General features: G+C 40.5%; 1 protein-coding gene across 3 annotated transcripts in view; it reads right to left on the bottom strand.

Moving 5' to 3' along the window:
* Nucleotides 1–2,896: 2,896 nt before the first annotated feature.
* Nucleotides 2,897–27,378, bottom strand: part of URB1 (URB1 ribosome biogenesis homolog) — an 82,352-nt gene continuing 57,870 nt past the window's right edge. For all 3 annotated transcript variants that reach the window (XM_030579221.1, XM_030579229.1, XM_030579232.1), the window contains 11 exons: nucleotides 26,835–27,006; nucleotides 26,120–26,222; nucleotides 19,348–19,508; nucleotides 18,686–18,797; nucleotides 16,635–16,741; nucleotides 15,911–16,054; nucleotides 13,654–13,763; nucleotides 11,073–11,270; nucleotides 8,846–9,087; nucleotides 5,209–5,814; nucleotides 2,897–4,560 (listed from right to left, as the gene is read on the bottom strand). In XM_030579221.1, coding sequence (XP_030435081.1) covers nucleotides 4,355–4,560; nucleotides 5,209–5,814; nucleotides 8,846–9,087; nucleotides 11,073–11,270; nucleotides 13,654–13,763; nucleotides 15,911–16,054; nucleotides 16,635–16,741; nucleotides 18,686–18,797; nucleotides 19,348–19,508; nucleotides 26,120–26,222; nucleotides 26,835–27,006 — 2,161 coding nt within the window. In that variant the 3' untranslated portion in view covers nucleotides 2,897–4,354. The remainder of the gene's footprint in view (nucleotides 4,561–5,208; nucleotides 5,815–8,845; nucleotides 9,088–11,072; nucleotides 11,271–13,653; nucleotides 13,764–15,910; nucleotides 16,055–16,634; nucleotides 16,742–18,685; nucleotides 18,798–19,347; nucleotides 19,509–26,119; nucleotides 26,223–26,834; nucleotides 27,007–27,378) is intronic.

The raw sequence follows: 27,378 nt of genomic DNA, 5'->3' as shown, positions 1-27,378 counted from the left end.
TACCCCTTTCAGGAGTCTGATTTGTCTTGTGTACCCCAAGTTTTACCTCACTTAAAAACAACTTGCTTACAAAATCAGACAAATGTGCAAAAGTGTCACAGCCCACTATTACCGAAAAATTGCTTACTTTCTCATTTTTACCATATAAAATACATTGACTGGAATATATTGTGAAAAAGTGTAAACAAGTCATTGTCTGTATGAAATTTCAGTTTGTACTGACTTCAGCTAGTCACCTAGAAAAGTTAGTGCTTTTCATGTAGCCTGCTGTAAAATGAGGCAAATGTTTAGATGAGTTGATGTACCCCCAGAAGACCTCTGCCTGGGGTTCGCCCTGATTGAGAACCACTGGTGTAGAATACCAAAGTAGATTCCAATCCTGCAAACTGTTATGAATTGAGCTTGCCTTTATGCACTAGATATCATCTTCAGCTGAGCCGTTCATGTGCATGGAGATAAGATGTGTAAATCTTTGCAGGATCAAAGGTTTTATTAATTTGAAGAGAACCCTTTAATTGTATTGGACAGCTTAGATTTAAATATTTTTCCTGCAATACTTATTCCTTATGAGCTCTATCATGACCATAGTCATCAATTTTATTTCCTCAGGCGCCTGTCCTCAGCTCATCTTCTCATTGCCAACCTCATCTTAGCATATGGCATTTTCTTCTGGCCACTTTGCTGAGGACAATTTTAGAGCAATGTCAAATTTAAAAGCCTTGTAACTGCAGAGCAGAGAATTGCACCTGGCTCCACTGGCTTCAAATTCAGCTATTTTTTTAAAGTATAACAGAATGTGTTTTATTTACTTTGCTTAATATTTAAAAATTTCCGGTTACTTTAAAAAAAGTTTACCTGCTTAGTTTAGCCAAATGGTCAAAAGCAGCATTTCTTACCATAAACAAACTGAAGTGTATTTGTAAACAAAGCTGGCAAGTGACACTAATCATGACCCAGTAGCCAAAGGTTTGCCTTCTGAAAGATTGTATAAACCAATTTCTAGTCTGCTTTAATACCGAAGTAATGACCAGGAGGAAAATGTTAACACTGAAACTCTGCCATTACTTGATTGCCACACTGGTATTAAAGTCGGATGAAAACTTTGCAGTCTTTTAGTTCTGTTTTATCATCAGCGCAACAAAATAATGTTGCCAACTCTTGGGATTTCTTCACAACTAACGTGATTTTGTCTGGCGATGACATGAGATGCTCCAACTCTCCATCTGGAGGAAAAGTAAAACCCTCTCCAACTTTCCTGCTGTCTGGGGAAGAGCAGCCAATCAGAGCTGCTGCAGAAGATAGACATAGCTTTCACTCCTCCTCCTCCTCCTCTCAGAAGCCAAATAGGTTTTTGGGTCAGGTAGGAGTGAGAGGGACAGAATTAGAGAGGATGGACCAAAAAGAGCCCTACAGCTTAGGGCAGCTCCACTTCCTCTTTCCTCCTGCGAACAATGGGTCAGTCTGGTCTCGGCTTCTCCTCCTCCCTGCTCCATCCTTGCAACACCATGCCTGGGAAGGAAAAGGTAGCTGATGATCACTGGAGCTGCCCCATCCCTAGGCTTAAGAAGGGGAGGGGGAAGGGTCTGGGAGAGAGGGGTGAAGAAATCCTAAGACTGCAGGATGAGCAGAGGCAAGGCTAAGAAGATGTGGGGGTTAGGGAGCAGTACTGATGTGAGGGTTGCATAATTAATGGCTGGGCTGGGTGGGACACAGAATTAATTAATTAGAACTGTGGGGTTTGGAGAGAAGCTGGAAGCTCCATACCCTCAGGCAGGTCACCGGATCACCATACTCTACAAATCTGGGAATTGGCAACACTAATTGTCTCTCACACACTAAGGATGGACAAGGGCAGTTCAAAAATCAGAGACCGAACAGACAACATAACATTTAAAAACAATCTCATGTCTCATGATTTAATGTTGGCGGTTGGCGATACTGCAAACAGTATTGTAGAATATTTTTTTTAAGCAAGTCTATCTACCAGCAATAGACTCAGAAACACCAGGGGTTAAAGTGGGTTGAGTCAGACTGAGTCATGGACCAGGTGGGTGGGTGTGGAAATGACTGCAGGAATTCAAGGCAGGTTATTAGCTGGGAAATGTCAAAGCACCTCACTTTCTAATAGGCAAATAGATATGGCCACAGCAGCCTTCCCCTTTTTCTCAAATATGCTCCTCTTTTATTAGATTAGAACAGTGGTTCCCAAACTTGTTCCGCCGCTTGTACAGGGAAAGCCCCTGGCAGGCCGGGCTACTTTGTTTACCTGTCACCTCTGCGGGTCCAGCCAATTGCAGCTCCCACGGGCCGCAGATCACTGCTCCAGGCCAATGGGAGCTGCTGGAAGCAGCGCAGGCCGAGGGACGTACTGGCTGCTGCTTCCAGCAGCTCCCAGGCCTGGAGCAGCGATCCATGCCACTGGGAGCTGCGATCGGCCAGACCCGCAGACACAAACCAGTCTGACCTGCCAGGGACTTTTCCTGCACAAGCGGCAGAACAAGTTTGGGAACCACTGGATTAGAGAGTATTGCATGAGATACTTGGCAGGGTTCATGGCTGACATAATAAATAAGTATTTGGGGTGAAATCCTGGCAAAATTCCAATGTCTTCAACAAGGCCAAGATTTCACCCTGGATGTTATCCTGCTTAAGTGGCGCTAACAGATCATTACACCAATTGCCCTGCTCAGGCCTTCAGTCTCACAAACACTAAGGTGGACATCCTCCTCATTGACTAATGGTAGCCTGTGACAGACATCTACTTGATATCAGGAACTATTCGCAATGGCTGCATTCCAAGGGGATTGCTGAAGTATGTTAATCATTCTTAATCATTCCTTGATCGCTGGAGTTCTCTTTTTTAGTCACAATGTGGCATGATTCAAGCACAGACCCATTGAAGTTACTTATACTTTTTATTATTTCCTTGACATTATATGTACCAGTTCAGCATAATATGGAAACCAAAGATGAATTTTTTTCTTCAACAAAGTCCATAGAACAAGGAAATAAAATATGTTTTTAAACTACTTTAACAAAACAATAGCTTTATATGCATACATATAATTGAAAATTATCACATTTTAAATGGCTGTCAAAATTTAGGCCTAAATTATGTGATTGTATAACCCTAGATGGGCCCTTTGGAATAAAATATATTTTCACTGAACAAGCAAAGAGAATGTTTCTGTATTTTTAAAAATAATCTTCAAATAGACTGATACTATGAATAAAAACAAGAAAATAAATTTTATTTCAGAATATATTAACATATGAAATATAATCCCACACCATGATGTGAATGTGAAATGTTACACTTGTATTAAAAACAGATTCTATAAACATTAAATGGAGTGTGTATATCTGACTTTACTTCCCGTTAGAAATCTGTACAAAGCACCCATGCATAGCACATATGAGGCATTATAACAAACCTTGTTTTACATTTCAAAGCTTGAAATGCAGTATCTGCATGTTTGCGTATCTGAAATGGTACATTAAATTGCCCCTTCCAGGTCTTGTTCAAAAAATCTTTAATTAGATTTCATGGACAACATGCAAAATAATACCATTTTATTTGATGAGGAACAATTCATTCAGGTCCTGTTTTGGTCAATTATACTATTTTTTGTCTTCATTTGAAGAAAGCAACCCTTGGATTTAACATAAGTGAAGCAGTACCATAGCGTTGTGCTTTTACTGAGAAAATAGGCAGAAGGACCAATCGTTATCCTACTGAAATCTGAGTCTTTAGACTGTCCCAGTCGGCAGTAACCTGGTGCATGTCACTATTACACAGGAGACTCAGGTTCACATTTTTCCCTCTCTCTATGATACAGAAGTTGGGTCTGCTTCGGAAACACTCATCCCCACTCTCTGGAAAAGCAGGGGTTAGGACTCAGATAAGCACACAGAAGACCCTCCCTCATCTCTTCAGAGATGTGAGAAGACAGGTCTTTGCCACAGTTAGGTCTCCTCCTGGGTTCTGATGTCTAGGACTTGTGTTCTCTGGCCAATGGGGAAGTGAAAATGAGTCTGGAGGTACTGCAGTAATCAGCAATTTTTCTTTTTAGTATTCTAGAAAGTAAAAAATGTGCACAGTATGAATTACTTCATAGCTCCAGCGTCCCACCTTGCCCTTGTCTGCCAAAGAAAGAGCAAACACTGCTTGGATATTCTACTGCTTGATTCTCCATGTAAAGAATTCTTTTAAGTCTTGCTCTCTTTTTCTGAGCTTGTACAAGTGTATGGAAAACAAGTTAGATTTGTACATAGACAATTCAAAGAGGATTTCATGGTTACCAGCAGTGATGACACAGGATCTGACATTTTGAATATGAGTCAGCATAGAGAATTAGTGCCCCAAAATAGCTAAATAAATGTCTTTGCAAAGAGACACCATAGCTTCTTCCGCTTGTTTGTGCATTTTCTTGTCATCACCATTTAATTTACCATCTGTACTGCCACAGATCAATTTGACATGGCTTATAAACATATCTGGTTCCTGTTCTCCAAGCCAAATGTCCCCAATGTAAACAGAAGCCAGGAATACACAAGAAGCTGTGAAACAAAAGTGAGGGAAAAAGGAATCAGAATACTCTGCAGTTTCAAAACAGTAACATGGAAAAATCTATTTTACCACAATTTCCCTTCAAAACTGTTTTTTAAGCTAGTGTTTGCTAGTGCTTTGCTTTAATGGGAAATCTAATTTTTTATGCTCATTTCAGACCATCCACTCCCCATCACTAATAGAAAATACCCTCTTTTTAATAGAAACCTCAGACATCTTTGAATATAGCTAATTATACCCTTAGCAACCACTTTTGTTAACAAATGGACAGAACTGGTGTCATGCAAACCAGAACCTGTAATTTGACTTTTGGTGCAAGAATATTTTCCCCATACAACTTCAGATATCCATGTATATAATTCAGCAAGCCAAATTTAATCCAAGACAACAGTTTCTTTTGGGAACCCGGACTAATGTTATATCAAATATTCTTGTGAGGTGAAGACCATATTCTATACTAATTAATGACACTAGGCTGTCTTCTTGGGAAGGACTTAACTTTCTGAAGTGATGATCCTCCATCTTAGCAAAGACAGATTTAAAAAACATTTGATGAATGAAAAATATTTAACTACACAATTACTGTCATCTACTCCTCTTCCATGTTACTAAGTGTAAACAAAAAAAGGACAAGTTACCTTTCTTGATCTCATCCGTTTCTTTCATTGCTGACAGGCAGAATGTTTTCACCACCTTATGACAACTGGCGTTAGTCAACCCCTGAGTATCCAGAAAGCGAAGCATGATTACACTAAACAAACAGAGCTCTTCAATGTTTGATGACTTCTCTTCGTTGGCTTCACAGATTCTGTTGTAAAGCTTAAAGATACTGCTCTTCAACGTGGCATCCCTAAGAATCTCCTGCACTACCAGAGGGTGTGGCAAAATGCTACTGTTTAGCCACTTGAGAGTCAAAAATACATTTTGTATATTGAGGCTATGATCAACCATGGATTTCACTAGCCATTTGGTTACTATGTAAGCAGTTGCACATGTAAGACTGATAGTTTCATTCTCTGGATCAGTAGATTCAAGCTGTTCCTCTGGAAGTTTAGCAAACGGGGCTGGATAAACAGGCTCCCAATGAACCAATATGGACTCCAGATGGTCTCTGCATTTCTCTAAGTTTGAGGCCTTCAGCTCTGAGTCAGTTTCTTCTTCTCTTTCTACCACATCCTTTTTCCAAACATGACGAGATGAAGGCCGAAATGAGACATGACCTTTGTTCTTTTCTTTAATATTTTCTGTAAATGGGAAAAATAAAAAAAAATTTCAAGTTCTCCAAAAATTCTCTTGTCACTTTAGAGCAATAAAGCAGGGAGCATGGCCTTGTGTGATTACAGCTGCTGGGAGACTGCTTCTGGCCTGATTTAAAAAAAACACAACATATTTGTGTGCTTAAAAAATCAAGTTACATGCTTAGGTACCTTGTTGAATTAAAGCCTCTGTCATAAACAGATAGTTAAGGGTTAATAGAAGAGGAGTACTTCATGTCTTTTTTGCCTGTAAAGGGTTAACAAGTTCAGTGAGCCTGGCTGTCACCTGACCAGAGGACCAATCAGGGGACAGGATACTTTCAAATCTTGAGGGAGGGAAGGCTTTGTGTGTGCTGTTAGTTTTTGGTTGTTGTTCACTCTGGGTTCTGAGAGTGACCAGACATGCAACCAGGTTTCTCTCCAATCTCCCTGATACAGGTTCTTATAGATTCAAAATAGTAAGTACTAGGTAGATAAAGCGAGTTAGGCTTATGTTTGTTTTCTTTATTTGCAAATGTGTATTTGGCTGGAAGGAGTTCAAATTTGTATTTTGCTGAAAGGATTTTAATTTGTACTTGTATACTTAGGCTAGGAGGGTATTCCCAGTGTCTATAGCTGAAAGACCCTGTAACATATTCCATCTTAAATTTACAAAGATAATTTTTACTGTTTTTTCTTTCTTTAATTAAAAGCTTTTCTTAAGAACCTGATTGTTTTTTTTATTCTGGTGAGACCCCAGGAGACTGGGTCTGGATCCACCAGGGAACTGGTGGGGAGAAAGGAGGGAAGGGGGAGAGAAAGGTTAATTTTCTCTCTATGTTAGGATTACTTTCTCTCTCAGGGAGAGTCTGGGAGGGGGAGAGAGAAGGAGGGGGGAAGGTGAATTTTCCTCTCTGTGTTAAGATTCAAGGAGTTTGAATCACAGTGATCTTCCAGGGTAACCCAGGGAGGGGAAGCCTGGGAGAGGCAACGGTAAGGGAAAGGGTTTACTTTCTTTGTGTTAAGATCCAGAGGGACTGGGTTTTGGGGGTCCCCAGGCAAGGTTTTGGGGGGACCAGAGTGTACCAGGCACTGGAATTCCTGGTTGGTGGCAGCGCTACAAGTACTAAGATGGTAATTGAGCTTAGAGGAATTCATGCTGGTACCCTATCTTTTGGACGCTAAGGTTCAGAGTGGAGAATTATACCATGACAGCCTCTAATTGCAAAGAGTGCATTTACTGCACTAGGACCCTGATCCAAAGCTCAACGAAGCCAATCAGTGTCTTTCCATTGACTTCAGTGGGCCCCACATCCACAGGAAGTAGTTTGTCACTGATCTTGTGAAAGCTTAGACTTTTATGTAACATTATGTGAAACTTTTCAGTTCAATTCATTGCTAGTTATATTATCAAAGCAGTAAAGCTTGTAAAAAGCAGCAATGCATTTATTCTACTGCATCACTACTGAATGGGGCATCGTCAGAGATGCTAATTTTGAAAAATCTGGAAAGTCATCAGAAATCCCAATTATTTTGCAATAATTGAAATGGATTTAAACCAATTTCAATTACTAAAAAAAATTAATATCAACCTCAGCAGGTGATTTTAACAGCAACATTTCACGTCAAAGGGAATTTTTATGACTGTCTTATAGACTGCTGAAGACTGGAGGATGAAATTGGACACAATAACTGATTGTTAACTATACAAATGGAGACATGCAAACATAATTCACTACACTAAAATTATACATGTTAATAATATGGCACAGGCAAATATACAGAATCCCTAGAAATAGCTAAAAAAAATATTTTAAACCTCTTTTAAATTTGGTGGCCTTTTAATATATTGTACATACTCTGTTAAGTGACAACATATCCTGTAAAAACTACAGTATCACTGATCCTGGTGCACTGGATTAAAAAATATACTCCTCTTCCTCCCACCTCCCTCCAAATCCTTATATATTATTGAAATGGAAAAAGCGGTAAAAAGTCTAATTTGCTTTTCACTCATTGTGCTGTTCCTTTACTTTCTGTATTCCTCTCAGTATGGACAATGAAAATAGACGAGTCAATTTCATTTTTGATTTATACCCAGTTTCAAATCAATTTCATTTTTAAGTTCTCAAGCACTCTTAGAACACTGCAAGGCTTTGGCTGCAAACGCTGAGGACCATTGTATGTTTGTTTATAACACTATTCCCACTGGCATTTTGTTTTTTGTTTTCTTTTTAATTCATAAAAATATTTGTATATAATCTTCAGTTTTGTTAAAACTTATTTTTACAAAATGGACATTTTGGAAAACGTTCAACACTCCAGTGTCCTTTAAAAACATGGAAAGAAATGCATATTAACCTATCCATAAAGTGTTGTATTCTATTTTTATTAAAATAATTCCTTAATGTCCTGTTATGAAAGCAAACAGGTGAAAAACTGAAATCCACTCTGAAGGAAAAAAAAAAGTGAATTTAATACTGATATAAAAATAATTTTGATGTAAGGTTCTTGAAAGGTATATACCAACTATCTGAAATGAGACAAATTTATTAAATGGAGGAGACCAACCAGTAAAGCTGTTTGGGTCAGAATTTCATCATTCCAGCTGATTAACCCATTGGCTTCTTGATCCGATATTTCTGTTGCAAGGTTTATATTCACTAATAGAACATGCAACAGATACAAACAGGCTGCCAAAACCCCAGAAAATATTGTCCACACAATCTGCCACAGTCATTACGCCATTCTGTTAGATAGAACATTTTAAAAACACTTTTAGTATATTATGTCAAGCTGATGACTAAGCCTCCACACAATTTTTAAAAACTGTATTTACTTTCAGGTTAAAATATAATAAAATATATTCTTACAAACCACAGAACTTGATTTATCATTGATTTTTTTTTCTTACTTTAAAACTGGTTTCCTTTGGAAATATCGGTTCCTAAAAGCTCTCAGAATCCCCTTTTATTTGTTTAAACAAAGTTAAAAATCACTGCAACCAATGCACTCTTAAACCAACATTTTTAATACTTACTAAGCAACTCTTTGACTTGATATTTTTGAGCAATTGTTTGCACATCTTCTTGGAGCTGCAGATTTCTTTCAATGATGCTCCACTTATGCAAGAACATTAGGACATCTTTGTTTGAAAAGACACTCTCATTTACAGTAAATCTGCCCATTTGCCTGAAGGCCTCAAGAACAGTAGCTCGGTATCCAAGTACAGAACTGAACGTACTGAAAAACTGACTGAGCGTGGCAAAATCCAAGTTGGTTCTATTTCAAAAAGAAAAAGCAAATTTAAAAAAATTCATAAAATATATTTTTCTACATGTTAACCAAAAGAAAAAAAGCTAGAAATACATGGCTATTTAAGTCTTCTGATTTTTGAAATTTAGTTTCTTAGGATGCAAGAGACATTTATTCTCACTCAGGCTGAATTTCTGCTGCTTAGTGCCTGGTGACACAGACAGACAAAAAACAACTCTGCTCTTCAGATTACCTTCAGCCTGGAAAAGGTAACAGTAAAAGCCAGACAGCACACAATAGTATGGGAAATACTCTGGTGCTTCATCTAAAAGTATTTATTTTACATGAGTTTTCAAACTTCAAGAGGGAAGAACACTACATTTATTTTTCATGACGTGACAAACACCCATCTGAATGAATGGCTACGGTAGAATGAGACCATGCTTATTGTACCAAACATCACCAGTTTCCTTGTAGTCTCTCCTTGCTCACCATGACCTGGTTTGTCTATTCTCTCAGCATAAATGTCAAAAGACAACAGGGGAAGACTGTAAACCCTTTGAGAAAGGGACTGTCTTTTTATCACACCTGTATTCTACACCTCGCACAATTACTGTTATTGGTTAAGATTTTTCAAAGCCAACTAAGTGTGTCAGCCACACTACTCACTGAAGCTCCACTGAGTACGGAGCTAACTCCCCTAGTGTCAGCTTTATAAACTTAACCATGACTATATTTATTATTTGTATGGTAGCAACTAGAGCAGGGGTTGGCAGCCTTTCAGACGTGCTATGCCAAGTCTTCATTTATTCACTCTCATTTAAAGTTTCACGTGCCAGTAACACATATTAACGTTTTTAGAAGGTCTCTTTCTATACGTCTATAATCTATAACTAAGCTATTGTTGTATGTAGAGTAAATAAGGTTTTTAAAATGTTTAAGAAGCTTCACTGAAAATTAAATTAAAATGCAGAGCCTCCCGGACCGGTGGCCAAGAACTGGGCAGTGAGAGTGCCACTGAAAATCAGCTCGTTTGCCGCCTTCGGCACCCGTGCCACAGGTTGCCTACTCGTGAACTAGAGGCTGAGAGCAGAGCCTCACTGTGTTAGATGCTGTACAAAGAGAGACAGTCCCTGCCCTTAAGGGCTTATGATCTAAACAGAGAAGACAAATGATAAATAATAGTAATAAATCCTCTTCCTCTGTCAGTCGGGCAGATGGTAGTCAGCCCAGAACCAAGGAAATTTGCACCAAACCCCCTTCCACCCGCCAGCACACAGACAGGCTTCCACAGGGGAAGAACTGCCAGAGCTGGAGAAAAATTTTGGGTAACATTTTCAAAAGTGACTCAGGCACCTGGAACACTTTGTCATTTTTGAAAATTTTGCATTGTTAGCTCATACCTTCCTATACCATTTTGCCTGAGCCTGATTCCCCTCACACAGACCACTTGCTAACCAAGGCTGCATCAGTGCAAACCCAGTCAGTGGGGTCTTCAGATGCTATGGACTGACTCCCAGATCCTCAGGGGTATTTAGGCACCTAGCTCTCATTGATTTCAGTGGGAGTTAGATGTCTAAATATCTTTGAAGATCTGGCCCAAGCATCAAGTAGGAACCTAGCAGAACTCATCAACGGAGACTGTGACCACTGCTCAGGCAGAGTGAGCTAGAAGCTTTTCAGGGAAGAGGCCTGCCAGAGAGCTGAAGTGCTGGGTTCAGGCTCTGATCTAGCAGGAAAAAGACAAATTACATAATGCTGCCTTTTTAAAAACTATCTTTCCAGTACTTAGAACATGAGTCACCTTACTGTCACCACTTCATTGTTAATATTTTTAAAAGCAAAATCTTTCTGCAGAAGTTTCTCCACCCGGGTTCATTTATCACCATTTAAAATTAAGGGGAAAGAGCTAATTTATCAGAGATTAAGTGAATTCATGCTGGCCTAATATATTTCAAACTGAATAACAATGTGATCACATAAGCCTGGAAACCTGATTGGAAATGACTTACCGAATGTGTTTAACAAGCACGATCAAAACATACAGAAATTCATTTATAAGCTGAAGAGGAAGGAACTTCTGATTCTCCTGCGGCTCTTTTTTGCAGGGAGTTTGAAGTGACATCACTCTTCCTTTCTTTCCTAAATTTGTTATCCACAGAGTGTGGACTAAGGAGATTACATTGGTTAGCACCTTGTTTTCCAGAAATCTGAAAGACAAACAAAAATGCCTTTGTAGAATGCAGAAACTGACCCGGTCACCAACCAATCCATCTCCTAGAAGGAGCCACATGTTAGCATTTGGGGCCCTGAACATGCAAGCAGGCCTGAAGTCAATGGAGCTCCAAGTGGGCTATCCACATAGAATTCGTTGCAGGACTGAGGATTTGGTTGCTAGTTTTCACCCATACATTGGGAATTCTCAACATTTCCTGTTTGGATGCCACAGAATAAAATACACCTCTGTGGGTGGCAGTGTAGCCTAGTGAATACAGCATTGTTCTGGAATTCTGGAGACCTAGGTTCTATTCCCCACTCTGCCACTGGCCTGCTGAGTGACCTTAGAAAAGTCACTTTGCCACTCTGTGCCTCAGTTTCCCTATCTGTACAACTGGGACACTGACCTCTTTTGTAACACTTTATAAGAGCTATGTATTATTAATTAATTAATATTATTATTATTATGTGGAATTGACAGATCCATATATAGAACTGATGATTTTTGACTCAGCTATACCTTTCATTAAATCTGAGTATTTTTCAAAAGCAATCCATAAAACTGCAAACTATACAACAGCCACCATTTGTTTTAGATCAAGTATGGTTTGTATTAAAGATTTTTCATTTGCAGATGACACCAAGATGGGAGGGGTTGCAAGCACTTTGGAGGACAGGATTAGAATTCAAAATGACCTTGGAGAATTGGTCTGAATTCAACAAGATGAAACTCAATAGAGACAAGAGCAAAGTACTTCACTTAGGAATGAAAAAAACCAAATGTACAACTATAAAATGAAGAATAGCTGTCTAGGCAGTAGTACTGCTGAAAAGGATCTAGGCGTTACAGAGGACCACAAACTAGATATGAGTCGTCGATGTGATGCAGCTGCAAAAAGATTAATATGATGCTGGGGTATATTAAAAAGGATGTCGTATGTAAGACGTAGGAGGTAATTTTCCCATACTACGTGGCACTGGTGAGGCCTTAGCTGGAGTAGTGTGTCCAGTTCTGGGTGCCACAATATAGGAGAGAGTTCAGAGGAGAGCAACAAAAATGATAAAAGGTTTAGAAAACCTAACCTATCAGGAAACCACAACTGGGCATGTTTAGTCTTGAGAAAAGAAGAGTGAGGTAGAACCTGATAATAGTCTTCCAATATGTTAAGGGCTGTTATAAAAAGGACCGTGATCAATGGCTCTCCATGTCCACTGAAGGCAGGACAAGAAGCAATGCGCTTAATCTGCAGCAAGGGAGTTTTAGGTTAGGAAAAATTTTCTAACTATAAAGATAGTTAAGCTCTGGAATAGGCTTCCAGGGGAGGTGATAGAGTCCCCATCACTGGAAGTTTTAAAAACGGACAAATTGGCCAGCGCCGCTTCCCATAGTTCCGGGAATGGTGAATCACGGCCACTGGGAGCTGCGGGCGGCTGTGCTTGCAGATGGTCAATGTAAATAAACTGTCTTGTTGCCCACCAGTGGATTACCCTGACAGGCTGCAGGCCACAGGTTGCCTACCACTTCTTTAGGAGGACAGGTCATCAATCTTTCTTTTTCCATTAAAAGATCTATTATAGGTGTCAGCACGCTGATCATTAATCGATTGTGTGCATTTTATTAACAAAACCAAACCTATTCTTATGTCAATTATTCATTACCTTGGAGGTCAGTGACCCATCCCACATAATTAGAAACAATACCCCTGTTGCTTGATCATAGGCAAAGAAGATGCTTTCTAATCTAATCACAAAATAAGTATTGTGCATACTGGGTCAAATCCATGCTTCCACTTCCGGACGGGTGTGAAGAAAGACACCTACAGGGATTATATTCTGCAAATCTATCTGCAGGTGGGGGCTCGGAGTATGCTCAGTCTGTTTTTAGCACAGATTCTCCTGATTCCTCGTCTGTAGCTGGTAAGAATTATCTGTGCAAAAGATAGGTGTGTGTCTGTGTGTGAGTGAGAGCGAGAGATTGAGATTACAGCCAGTTCAGGACAGAGGATCAAATTAGCAGCCACGCAGAGCTCATTGCAGGATTGGGCGTCTAAGGCAACCTTTGAAGAAGTGAATGGCTAATGCGCTATCCTAATATGTCATCTTGATAGTACATTCCTGAGAAACTTCTAAAAAACATTTCCCAAAATGTAAACAACACTAGGAAACATTTTAGAGTTCAACAAGTTCTTTCACCCTAAGGATGGCATTTATGTGTGGAGGTACCACAAGCACTGATTGGATTCCTCTATGTAAGTCTCTTTCACACAGACAGACGGGTGAATAAACCCTTTTATTTTCGTTTTCAATTGCACAGATACTCCCTTTAAACACAAAGAGTACCATTATTTCTCATTACAACATCCCCCTTCTATGTACCTTTTCTCCAGAATATATAATATCCAGGTTAAGAGGCTATGGTCTCGTATCAGTTCATAGGCAGCTTTAGTGATACGTGCAGCATTTTGAAGTATTTCCAGAATGTGACTCTGAAACAGAAAACAAAATATACTTTTATTTCAATAAAATATGGCTGTGGGCTAGTTCACTCGTATAAACATTTAGGAATGATAGAATAGTAATCTAATTTTTGGTAAGCTTTTATTCAAATGAAAACAACGACAAGACAAGGAAAATGCCAGACTGAACCCTATAACCTTCCACACAGACATCAGCAAGAGCCCCTTAGTTTTGATGATCTATCGCAGAGACGTAGGCACCCGTTCCTCACTGAACTTAAACAGATAAGCAATATCAAAGCACGAGTCAATGGGACTACTGAAGGCTAGATACATGTTTAAGTACTTTGCTGAACAGGGCCTGTAACAGGGTGCTGGCTAGGAGAAACAAGCCAGTCCCATTAGCCCGGTTCCAGAAGGGAAAGGGTTAGGTGAGCTGGCTGAGGGGCCACATCCTAATTACCGTGAGGGGCTCCACCTGCAGGCCTATAAAGCTGGCTAAGAGACAGGATGGGAGGAGCGTGGGCTCTAGATCTCTGCTGGCTGGGAAGTTAGTGGTCTCCAAGAGTGTTGGTCTCTGTAAATACTTGTAAATAGTAGGTGGTGGGAATGGACACAAACAATAAAAGGACATGGGTGCTGCACCTTGGTTGGTCTCTGGGTGTTTGGGGGGCCTAGCCCGGCAAGGGCCAGGTTACAGGGCCATAGAAAGGAAGTCTGTCTAGAAGTTAAAGCACAGATTAGGGAATCAGGAGACATGGCTTCTATGTTTAGCTTTTGCTATGTAATCGGAGGCAAGCTATTAAATTTCAGTACATCTCAGGTTTCCCCATCTATAAAATGGCAATAATGATACCTACCTTGCAGGGGTGTTGTAAGGCATAATGAGTTAATTTTTGTATAGTGTTCTGAGATTTTGTAAAGTGCTTGGATTGCAGTGTTATAGGAGTTCAAGGCATTTATTATTGCATCACTTGTGACATTCCTCTACTGGGAATGCCAATTGTTATACATTTTGTGATGTGAGTAAACAAAAATGTTTTTAAAATGTATTTTTAGAGGGATAGCTAATAGAGGCAGCTATTAAAATACCCATTCATATAGGAGTAAACATAATACTGAAATAAAAAATGTGAACTATTTAAAAAAAATTCTTGGACAGTATCTAATCACATAAGACAACACTGTAACAAAACATTTCAAGTTCTTCAGAACAGCCATAGAACAGCAGGCTTTCTAATTTTGAAGCAGATATATTAGAATCATTAAAGAAAAGCAGTGCCCAGGAAACAAGATAATTTTTTTATTTTTAGGCCAAGATTTTCAAAGGCAACTAGTGATTTTGGAAACCTCAAATTTCTGAGTGCCCAACTTGAGAACCACAAAGGACCTGATTTTCCAAGGGTGGATGCTCCACATTTTCTGAAAGTTAGGCTTCTTTAAGATGACTCAAGTTGACTCCAAAAATCTCCAAAAATTGAAGAAACAAAATCACTCAGTTTTAAAAATACTGACATAAGCCTCCACTATTCTCCATTGTAAGGATGCCTTCTATGTTACTGGATCAGATGCTCATCACAGAAAGAATGTCCCCAATATGCTTCTATTCGGAGACAGGTAAAATTAATGAGGGAATTAGAGTGACCTCATTAAATTCTCTTTGGCTGCTTCCCCAGGATATAAAACCAGTGCATTAGCTCACCATGTCAGCTGGCCACTCCATATCTACCTACACCATGGAGGAACGACTCAATCACCTATAGGACTGAGCCCTTCATTTCTGACAAACTTATAAAGAGGCTGCATTTCAGGTATAATGACTCAATACAACAAAGCAAGCAATTAATATTATTACTTTAGGCTAGCGTTTAGGGTAAAGTGATGGTGGAATGCTGGCTTGTGAACCATCCTAGAAAGGACAAAGACCCAACTACGAAACTGAACGAGCACAAATTACAATTTTTAAAGTTAGTTTCACTGGTGTAGATGAGGCCTTTGACCATTAAGGTCAGCTGGTGAAAAATGGTAAAGGTCCATGATGACGATGTGGCACATATCCACTTACATCAAGACTATTTCCCCCCATACAGTTGAACAATAGAAGTTTGAAAGAAGAGCATCTACATGTCCCTTCTTAATTTGCTTGAAGTTTTACATTTTCTTTCCCTTTTAATTACCTGGGAGGCTTCATCACACAGTGGACTATTGAAGAAGCACAAAATGACATGGAAAATCCTCTGATAGTTGTACAGCTCATAGCAGTGATTATCTCGCAGTCCTTCTCCAAGAAGCCTAAGAACCCACTCACGTTCTGTTTTGTGCTGGAAACCACACAGAAAAGTACCAGAGTCACTGATTTCAAAGTAAAACATGCTGGGAAAAGCCTCAGCACAAACAATACAGTTTCCTACAAGTGGCAATATCAACTTTTCCGGACTTCCTCTTTTCAGTTTTTACCACCACAAAATGTAACCAACAGACAGATTTCTGCAGGAATAATGGGTCAATGGGGCAAATGTGATCAGAGACAAAATTTAAAAGGTTACTATTTCTAAAATATCTTAACTGAATTCAGCAATAACTAAATTAGACTATCACTGTAAGCTCTTCAGCGCAGGGACTAGATCTTCATTCTGTGTTTGCACGGTGCCCGGCACAGTGGAGCTTTGATTCCTAATTGGGACCACTAGGCACCGTCACAAAAGAATAATAAATATTTATATGAAAATAAAAATGAAACAAAAATACCAGTAAATAATTACAAGTGTTGAGTAGAAAACTGATGGGATTTTTTGGTTGATTACTAGACACTAACACCCTCAAGTCATAATACTGGCTAAGCTAGGCAATATATTGCTCTCTTAAGTTTATGAAACATACAGGACATAAATTTCACATTACCTCTAAATCAAAGCTGTAGAAAAGCTGATAAAATCCCGGTACTTTCTTCAAGTCCAAGTATTGATGCGACAGAAGGAATTTATTTATCTTTGTGTACATGTGCTCCTCTGTGAACAGAGTTCAGTGGTTATTGCTGAGGAGGGAAATTTAAGTGTGCACATTCAAAACCTCACTGATGAAGTGGGATCTACAATTCATATTGCCTCGGTAGATGTCAGAAATATTTCATTGTGTGGCAAGTATGATGTTCTCATACTGTAACAGTGACTGTATTGTTGTTAACTATTAATTTTACTTAAAACAAAAATAAACAACTAGAGAACGCACCAAGTAAATGATCACATGAATCTTTAACACTAGTCAATTCTCAATACTTCCAAAGTTACCCTTCACTCAGAAATAAAAATCTACTGCAGAGTTAAAAGCAAACCCCACAGTGAAATTCACAGATAAGCCCCAGGGAATCTCATTAAAAAATACAGGACACTAAGCATGGTGAAGAGTGTTACAGGAAAAGCCAACTCAAAATCATGAACAAATTCCAGACCATGCAATCAACGATTTAGCTTACAGGAAAACATCAGTACCAAAGAAACACATCACTGAAACATTATGCAGTTATTCTACATATTATATATTTGATAAAAATAGCCATTTAGGACAGGGATTCATCAACATTTTCCATGGCGTGAACCGCAGCTTAGAAGAGACTGTCTTGTGGACACCTCTGATCCTACTTGCAATACTGCAGACCACCTCTCCTCCCATACATGATCCTATAAACATTCTTGTGGCAATTACAGTAACTAATCAAATGGAAAAGTAATACAAGGAAAGTATTTTCTTATATTTTTAGATGTAAACACAGAGGAGAGCCAGCACACCATGCAAATTGCCAAGTCTCCACAGACCCCATTTTTTAAACTTTTGTATTACGACCAAATCTGGAGATGCACGCATTAATGCCTGGATTTTGGTGTGCAATATCCCACCTGGCTTGCACAGACATCAGGCTATTTGCATTACTAAGTCAGACATGCACACACAAATTCTAAGTCCCAAAAGGACCATTAGAGCATCTTGTCTGATCTCCTGTATAACACAAGCCATTCATTTTCATCCAGTTATTTTGTATTGAGCCCAAAATTTGTGAAGAGAATATTCACCTCCTCTGCAACAGATTAGATGGGATCTGAACTGGCAACTACTTGCACACAAAGCACGACACTTTCCACTCCTCATAAGATTTAGATTCTAATGAAGGTTTGTCCTCAAAACAGTTGAAGGCATGCGGGATAGGGCACATAAACTCTGTCCCTGACTGGAAAGGGTTAAACAGCAACTTGAGGCTTAATTAGTCAAACCCTGCTACATCAGGGTTGGCTGTTAAGCCTGAAAAGGGAGTTTAAAGAGGGAAGTCCAGCAGCTGGAGCCTAGTGTGTAGGGAGTACAGCAGACAGGCTGTCCTGTGGATGGCAAGGAACCTGACTGAAGACAGGAACCTTGATGACTTGTATGCCTGAACCCGTGAGCAGAGCCGGTGCTAGGCATTAGCAGACTAAGCAATTGCTTAGGGCCCCAAGCAGCTCAAGGGGACCCCCATTTGCTTTTTTAGTATGTGTTGGGGAGGGGCTGTTAGGGACACAGGAGCCTGTCCCTCAAAACCTATAGCAGCTGAGGTGTGCCTGTGAGGAAGAGGGGGCCTGTTGAGCCTGGCTGGGTTATATATTTTTGTTGGCATTTTTGTAAGAGTCTCTAAGACACTAGAAGGAGCTGAACTCCCTAAAGTGGTATGGCCAGGCTACGTCCAGAGCTGGAGCAGGTAGAAGGACAGTGGAGGAAACTGAGGTAGAGTTGCAGCATCGATATATCCGGTTTCCAGGGGAAATGCTGGAGTGGAGATTGTGCTATAGCATGTCTCATGGTTGCTATGTTTACCAATATGCTTTGATTCTACAGCATCACTGAAACTAATCGTTCTATGCAATGTTGTTTTCCCTGCTTTAGCCCCAGAAGCTAAACCACAGAACATACAATTTAATCCACAATACCTGGCTTCAGCATTTGCTGCATCATTCTAGCAACGAAGAGGGTCAAAGAGAAAGTAAACCTGAGATTCGGTTTTCTGATTCCATTTTGCACAACATCCATAAGATAGAGAAGCTGTTGCACAAGAACAAGGAAGAGAAAGCTCTAGTATTACTCATCATCAGATAATACAGCAGGATGTTCCTCAATGGGAGTGTGGCAAAATAGACCTTAATTGTATTTTACAAGTAACAAATCAAGCCACAATCCCAGCAGAATGACTGTTCTAAGAATTCAAATGTGTTTGGTTTTTTTTAAAGCTCACAGATTATAATCATAATAAATCCAGAAAGAAGAAAACAGAATAGGAAAGAGGATAACAGATCTTTTAAAAGAACATTATATTAATTCAATCAGCTCTTAAGTACACATCTCTATAGCTGGGAATTGCTAACTTTGGAACAAGTGAAAGTGTGCGAGAAACACAATCCCATCTTTGAGGACAGATTAATAATAATACTAAACACTGAACCAAGGCTTGAGAAACCTGTTTGCTCACCCACCCAAGGGCAAGTAGGAAATTAGAGGCTGGCGAAAGAGTCCCTTTCAGGAATTAATTTGCCCTAGTGTGCTTACCAAGGCAAGTTCTAATACCATGGATAAGTTAAATCTAGAACATTTGTACCTGTCTCTGTTCTCGAAAGCGAGCTCCTTCCAGGTGAGAACGAAAGGAACCCAGGACATAGTACGCTGCTGCTCGCATATTGGAATCATAGCTGCTAAGGGCGGCTACTGTTAGGCCCAAAGCATTCACTTCCACAAACGCAGGGCATGCCACTACATACTCTGTGGAAAGGAAAGACGTTAACATTTGTAAAAACAACAACTACAAAGGACATGTGGCAATGCAATTCTTCACATTAACTTCCATTTAAAAACATCGTTTCTGAAAGTTGAACTAGAAACTGTAAATTTAATTGACTGTAGCAATGTGTTGTGAACACTCCAATATCCGGGTTAGGAAGGGACATTCTGCACACATGCATCTAAACAGGAACATTTCAGTTTCCTTGAAGTCATGTTGGCCAGTTCCTGGTGTGCTGGGATACACCAGAGCTCATCTTCAAAGACAACTCAAAGAATTCCGCCTGGTGCATGAAGCTGGCTGGGCCTGGGGTCAGGCAGAGTGGCTTGTTCAGCTCATGTTCTTAGCTTGCCAAACAACTGTAAGGAAGATCAGGCTATAGAACAGGGGTTGGCAACCTTTCAGAAGGGGTGTGCTGAGTCTTCATTTATTCACTCTGATTTAAGGTTTTGCGTGCCAGTCATACATTTTAATGTTTTTAGAAGGTCTCTTTCTAAGTCTATAATATATAACTAAACTATTGTTGTATGTAAAGTAAATAAGGTTTTTAAAATGTTTAAGAAGCTTCATTTAAAATTAAATTAAAATGCAGAGCCCCCCAGACCGGTGGCCAGGACCTGGGCAGTGTGAGTGCCACTGAAAACTTAACTCGTGTGCCGCCTTCGGCACACGTGCCATAGGTTGCCTACCCCTGCTATAGAATAAAACAAAGAACAGGGCAGAATTTAACTACCAAACCAACTCTTGCCCACTCCTTTTTTTCTAGTGCTATCTTTTCTCTTCTCTTGGTTACCATTGATTTCAGTGGGTCTGGAATTGGGCCTCAATTCTGTAGCTAGGAATTGTAGCCTTGTGCAACAAGTATATTGAGTCAGGTGAACAGTGTTTCAGTGTTTACGGGCACCTATCCATAAGAGGGCACCCCCAAAATCAAGAGGTATTACAGTTTCAAATGGCTTTATCTAGATTTCATTCCTTGCAATCTGCTGTACCTCTGTAGCTTTTGTCATTTTTGGAATGATGTACTCACCATAGCACGGTCAGGGCACTTGTCCCTTTATGGCACAGCTTCAAGTTAGAGTTAGTATGGAGCTGCCTTGCTCAAGGGGGAGGTTCAAGAAGCTCTGCTGATGTGGGGGGGCGGGTGGAAGAGAGGGCAGTTTGGGCCATGGCCCTGCTCATTTCAGAGTGTTGTGCACCTCAAGAGCATGCAGAGGGAGCAGTCCAGCAGTTCCTACATTGCAGGGACACAATCTGTGCCCCAAGGCTGCACAAGAAGAGGGGGCTCCCCGCGCCCAGCCTCTTGCACACTTAGAGTGGCAGGACACAATCCAGTGCTCATTATTTGGGAAGGATATTGCCCTAAGTGGAAGACCATGTAAAGTTATGAGTAAGCTCTGGGAAGACTCTATGGAGCTCAGTGTTTGATTCATGTTAACTGTAGGGAAAAAATAAACCTCTTGGGCACTCCCCATATCCTGCGTCTGAATGACGAAACAGTGGGGTGAGTAAAAGCACCTGCAAGATAAGCATCCTTTTACTGAAATGGATACCAGAATAAGACATGGATCCTCCCTCTTAAGCTATTAGCCATGGTCAAATAATATAGTTTACTACATTGAATAACAATACAGGACCATCAGTGACTTTAACATGTAGGGCACTTCCTAATTTAAACCCAATTTACACCCCCTTTAACTTTCTGAATAAACTTGCTGTCTGCATAAAATTTCTCTTGCGTAGTTCCTCCTCACCTGGGGCTGAATTTTTTAATGGGATTTTGAGGTTAATCAAGCCATTTTTAATGAGATTTTGAAAAAGTGGTGGCATTTCTATCCACTCATAACGCAATACCAACTTGATGTAAACACTCCAGGCTTGTTGGCTATGCTAGTCTTCAAGAAGAAACAGCAGCAACAACCTATGAAAGCTTTAGTGAATGTTTACCAGCTCTGCTTCCTCTAATCCAAGATACCTAAGTATGTTCCTAGCCCTTTGATCACTGAAGATTTATATTTGTCATGGCAATTTCTCCTCGTTGTCCCCTCAAAATCACAGATTATCTATGTCCCCATCCCAGCAGCTGTGCTCATTCCCTCCTCAGCTGCCAGAACACCTATCTCCGTCTCTTGGCTGGCATGTTCCACATATAGCTCTGCTGAAGATGGGACAGTCAATGGTAGAATTTTCCCCTCCCCACACTTCACCCTGGCCAGCTCTATTCCACATGACAGAGTGATAACCTGTGCAACAGCACTACTGGAAATGCATTTCAAAACCATCTGCTGGAGAGAGTCAACAGCTGTTCTCAGCACTAACGATTCCTGTACATTTCCCCATGAGCCTCCTGGCTAAGTTAGATCCATCATACTGAATTGGTAGTACTCAAAATACCTCAGTCTTCTCCCTCATAAGGGGCTCAGTCATGAGCCTGGATGCACAGCTGTGCAGGGGAGCATAAAGAGCCCCCTAACTCCTCCGCATGGGATGTCCACATCGCCAGAGTCTGTGCAGGGCAGGAACAGTAGCTGCGGCCAGGCTCTCTCGCATAGGTTGGGAGGAAGTTGGAGGACCTTTGGCTCTTCCCCTGTCTCCCTCAGCACCAGGGGCACCAGAAGATAGCTGGCAGCACTTCCTTCCCTGCTGAATTCTCACTCATAGTCTATTCTCTGCCCTCTTCCTGGGGTACAGTGGCTATGTGCCGCCCTTACTCGGCTGGGTTGCAGGGTGCTGGTACAGCCCGAGGAAAGGAACCTTTCCTGGTTCGTTTAACACACACACACTTCAGAAGAATGATCTGAAGCCTACCAGTCTGTGAAGGGTTCTCTATCTCTCCCCTTAGCAGTTGCTGATCCGAAGTTCTTGTCTGAAGTGCAAATGCGAGGCCAGAAGCTCTTTAGAGTAGGAACTGTGCCTCACTATATGCCTGTCCACAGCCCAGCACAATGGGGCCCCAATTCCAAGCGGAGTCTCTGGGCACTTCTATTATATACGAACAACAAATGATAATTTCTCATGGTCATGTCTCATAATAAAATCCTATTTCCTTATTTCAAGGGTATAATCTATGTAACTCAGAGGAGGATTTATCTACAAACTCCTCTTCCACTGCACACATGGCATGGAAACATTTTCAACCAAGCTGCCCTTGGAAACAGCAATCAAATAATTGATGTGAAATAACAAGCTATTGAAAAAAAAAAGTTAAATGTATGTTTGACATCCAGTTTGTTTAAAGAACCTTGGGAACCACAGTCGGAAAGCTTCTGATAAGATGCTTATCAGATCTAAAGTTAGAGAGAACTGGGTATTTGCACAATTCAAGGCCTTTACTCAGCAAGCAGTAATCATTTGTATGTTTATAATTATATACCGATGCACTACATAACATCTGTGCACATGATGCTGTACAGCAAGTGCAGGGAGCAGGCACAAAACAGTAGGGATGAGATTTTTGAAAGTGGCTTAAGTGACTTAGGAATGTATTTGGACTTGGGATCCTAAGTCACACAGGCACTTTTCAAATCCCACCTTTAGTCAAACAGCCAAAACACTGGGCCATCTAACACTGATCCTGTTAGAACACAAGGGGCATTCTGAATTTCTATAGTTTTTGTTTTTTTGTTTTTTTTTAAATATACACAGGATGACTATGTTATTATTACCGTCAAAAGCACACTGGTCAATTTGCAACACCAACTTAAAACAGCACCTCCCTTCCCACCTACACAGGTACTGTATTACTCAGGTTTATATTTCCTCTCTCTTCATCTGCACTTTTTATTCTACCTTTCAAAGCAATTATATTATCAGCTTGCCGCTTGTTTGAGAAGATGTTATTGCTATAGCAAACAAAAGCCGGCTGTAGCAATCCAAAGTTTATCCAGAAAAGAACATCATGATGGACACGGGAGAGAGGTGGTTGGTAAATTCGCTATGATAAATGTTCCACTTTGATCTTTAAACATTTTATAAACAGACACAAAGCCTCTTCTGCAAATATAGCAGTTGAGTGTACAGGGAAATTGTGTCATATTAAATTAGAAAAGTAATACTGAGCAAGTGATTATCAGCACACACAGAGATATAATCTAAACTTCCCATTGACTTGGGAATACAGGCATAACACGATGATGAGTTTTTTAAAAACACCTCCACTGCTGATGAATTACTTGGCCAAAATTGCACTTAATAATGGACCACTATATGTGTAACTAACAAGTAAACACAAATAGATTTTAACTCACAAATCATGCACACCGAGAGGTGCCAGTGCTAAGTAGGAAGTGACTGGTGGCGATTACTTGTTACCTATACCCAATCATTACATAGTTTATGGATAGTTCTCCTTTTCACATCATACACCTGCTTTTCTGTGAACTCTCAGCCTCTTTTGATTTGAATAGTAGATGCTCTCACACACCCACATAGATGGATTTACTCAGAGGAGCTGATATCTGACGAGAGTTATTCTAAGACACACAAAGAAATGAACCTTCAGTAGCTGTAAACTGGTGCAGTTACACTGAGGTCAACAGAGATCCGTCTGTTCATAACAGCTGAGGAACTAGCTCCCCAAAAAAGCTGACTGCCATTTTTAAGATGGAGAGCTTCCTTCAACACAATGGGGCAGATTCTCAACCCAGGCCAAACTCTGCTCTTAGGGGCAGTGAAGAAGGGGGCCAAAGGGCTGTTGTTCCCTGATTCTCAGCCACGCAGCCCTGGTGCAAATTAGAGCTGTACTGGAACAGCTCTATCTTACACCAGTGGAGAACTGGACATAGTGGATATCTGTTCCACCATGTGCCCCACCATTCCTTCCTGCCATGCTCTGCTTTGTGCTGAGATGGGGAGAATGGAGCACAGTGGTGACCACAGGAGACCTCTATGCCATCTCCACCAGCTTTACATCAGTGAAGAGTTCTCCTAGATTGGGGAATTCTCCACTGACCATCTCCAGCTCTTTCATTTGTGCCCCTTAGGTTGGGCATAGTGACTGTACACAATTTGGCCCTATGACCAGACAGTATCAAGCCTGGTTTGCCTCTTATGCCCTTTTCCCAAGCCACTTCAGGTTATAATTTAAAATCTTCCCACAGGCAGCCCTTCCTCCGTATCCTCACCACAGCAGCAATGATTTCTCGCAACTGTATTTTCCCCTTTCTTACCCCTCCCCCTGCCCCTTATTTCATAGGGGCGGTCATAAACAGATAAGAGTTAATAGAACAAAAGTGCTTCATATCTCTTTTGCCTGGAAAGGGTTAACAAGAACAGTGAGCCTGGCTGTCACCTGACCAGAGGACCAATCAGAGGACAGGATACTTTCAAATCTTGACGGAGGGAAGTTTCTGTGTGTGCTGTTAGAATTTGGTTGTTGTTCACTCTGCGGGCTCAGAGGGACCAGACGTGCACAACCAGGTTTCTCTCCAATCTCCCTGATACAGGCTCTTATAAGTTCAAAATAGTGAGTACTAGGTAGATAAGGTGAGTTAGGCTTATGTTTATTTTCTTTATTTGCAAATGTGTATTTGGCTGAAAGGAGTTCAAATTTGTATTTTGCTGAAAGGATTTTAATTTGTACTTGTATACTTAGACTGGAAGGGTATTCCCAGTGTCTATAGCTGAAAGACCCTGCACCTATTCCATCTTAAATTTACAAGATCATTTTTACTGTTTTTCTCTCTTTAATTAAAAGTTTCTTGTTTAAGAACCTGATTGTTTTTTTATTCTGGTGTGAGACCCCAGGGGACTGGGTCTGGATTCACCAGGGAATTGGTGGGGAGAAAGGAGGGAAGGGGGAGAGAAAGGCTAATTTCTCTCTGTGTCAGGATTACTTTCTCTCTCAGAAAGAGTCTGGGAGGGGGAAAGAGAAGGAGGGAGGAAGGTAAATTGTCCTCTCCATTTTGTGATTCAAGGAGTCTGAATCACAGTGATCTTCTAGGGTAACCCCAGAGAGGGGAAGTCTGGGAGAGGTAACGGTGGCGGAAAGGGTTTGCTTTCCTTGTGTTAAGATCCAGAGGGTCTGGGTCTTGCGGGTCCCTGGGCAAGGTTTGGGGGGGACCAGAGTGTACCAGGCACTGGAATTCCTGGTTGGTGGCAGCGCTACAGGTTCTAAGCTGGTAATTAAGCTTAGAGGAATTCATGCTGGTACCCCATCTCTTGGATGCTAAGGTTCAGAGTGGGGAATTGTACCATGACAGGGGCCAGTCATGGGCACATGGGTTTGCGTATATAGAGCAGCTTGCAGGATCATGGCCTCAAACTAGAACTCTATGTATGCCTCTTGTATGTCCCCAAACCCCCATCACTGTGCTTGTGAGAACTGGAACGCCACTAAAACTAACTACAGAAATGATGGACTATTTAGGAAATTGCTTCACTGGCCCTAGAGCTTTTTCAAAATCTTTTCTAATTACTCTGAAAATTATTAAACACCACAATAGACTGGATAAATAACGCAAATATCATAATCTCTCTCCTCTCAAAAATGGTGCAAACTCTTTCTTTGTAATAATGTTGAATTCTTCCTTCAGATGCATGCCTGCAGTTCCTGACAGTTTGGCCTAAAATGTGAGATGAATATATACTTTACCTGGTCTGGTCAATTCACTGAAGAGCTGAAGTAGAAAACAGGGGTCATAGAGATCACCGAGATCCTTCTCACTTTTATCTCTATACAATGGCACTTGTCCTCCCTGAAACAAAACCCAAAATAGAGAGATACTACTTGAATTTAAACCAGCTTCATTTCAAACTGCCCTGACAATATCATCATGGCCGCTCACAGTCAAGCTCTGAAAATACTAGGTGCAGAAACATGCTTAACCACTGCTGTGTTTAAATATTGCTATTGCTGCCATGGTTCCAGCATGTTTGTCCTTGACCAATATAAGCAGACTATACGAGAGACTAAACTAGAGAACCCAGTGCAACTGTACCGATGCACAGATATGGTTCAGACAGTCAAACGTGGTGAGTCACTAGATGCCAAATTCTGATCTCGGTTATATTCTGGCAACCTCATTAAATTCAATGGTGTGGCACAGCTTTAATTACAGGCAAGATGTGATCCTAGACTGCAATTAATATGAAAAAATATAAATAAATACTGGTTCAGTTGGAAGTAGAACAGTAAAAACATGTTCTGTGAAGTGATACCAGCTAATTAATCTTAGTATCTCGTTACGTATTTCTGACTGCAAACAACGGACTATATCACATTAACAACGGCATGATTAATAAAATTACTAAAAGGAAAGGGGCTTCTCCACATTAAAAGAGAATAACCAACAGCTGATCCAAAGCACCTCTGGCGGCAGGAGACGGCGATGTTGAGGGAAATGTAGGATAGTCTTCATCATCTTCTCTTTATCTAGCAGACACAAAATTTCCTCCATGCTTGGCTGCTGCCATAGTGACTTCCCCAGACTCTTGCAAGTCTTGTGATGTTCCACAGCTGCTGGTCCCCACAACAGAATCCTTAAATATTGTTAAAAATAAGCCCTTAGTTAACAGATAATTAGCATGGCGAGAAAGGCAATTATAGAGATAGATTCAATTTATAAAAGGATATAAATTAGTATTTAAAATTCCCCCTCAGTTGTGCTTATTATCCGGTGGGAACTTGAAACCAGAATCTGTTTCCCTGGCAACATCTTTCTCATCCTCTCTCAAAGGCTTTCAGAATTCAGCCTGATGGTGTCCCTTTAGCCAACAAATCAAAGTCTTTACACACCTCAGGAGACTGATTTATTGACAGTGTCAGTGCCTACCACCACTACCTCCTCACACACTGACCAAGACTTGATCAAACTATACAAACCTCAGAATGTCTTGGAGTTCAATTAGTTT

The sequence above is a fragment of the Gopherus evgoodei genome, chromosome 1 (assembly GCF_007399415.2).
Source record: "Gopherus evgoodei ecotype Sinaloan lineage chromosome 1, rGopEvg1_v1.p, whole genome shotgun sequence".
Taxonomy (NCBI): Eukaryota; Metazoa; Chordata; order Testudines; family Testudinidae; genus Gopherus; species Gopherus evgoodei.
Note: the sequence above shows the minus strand (reverse complement) of the source record. Positions and strands in the feature narration are given on the sequence as shown.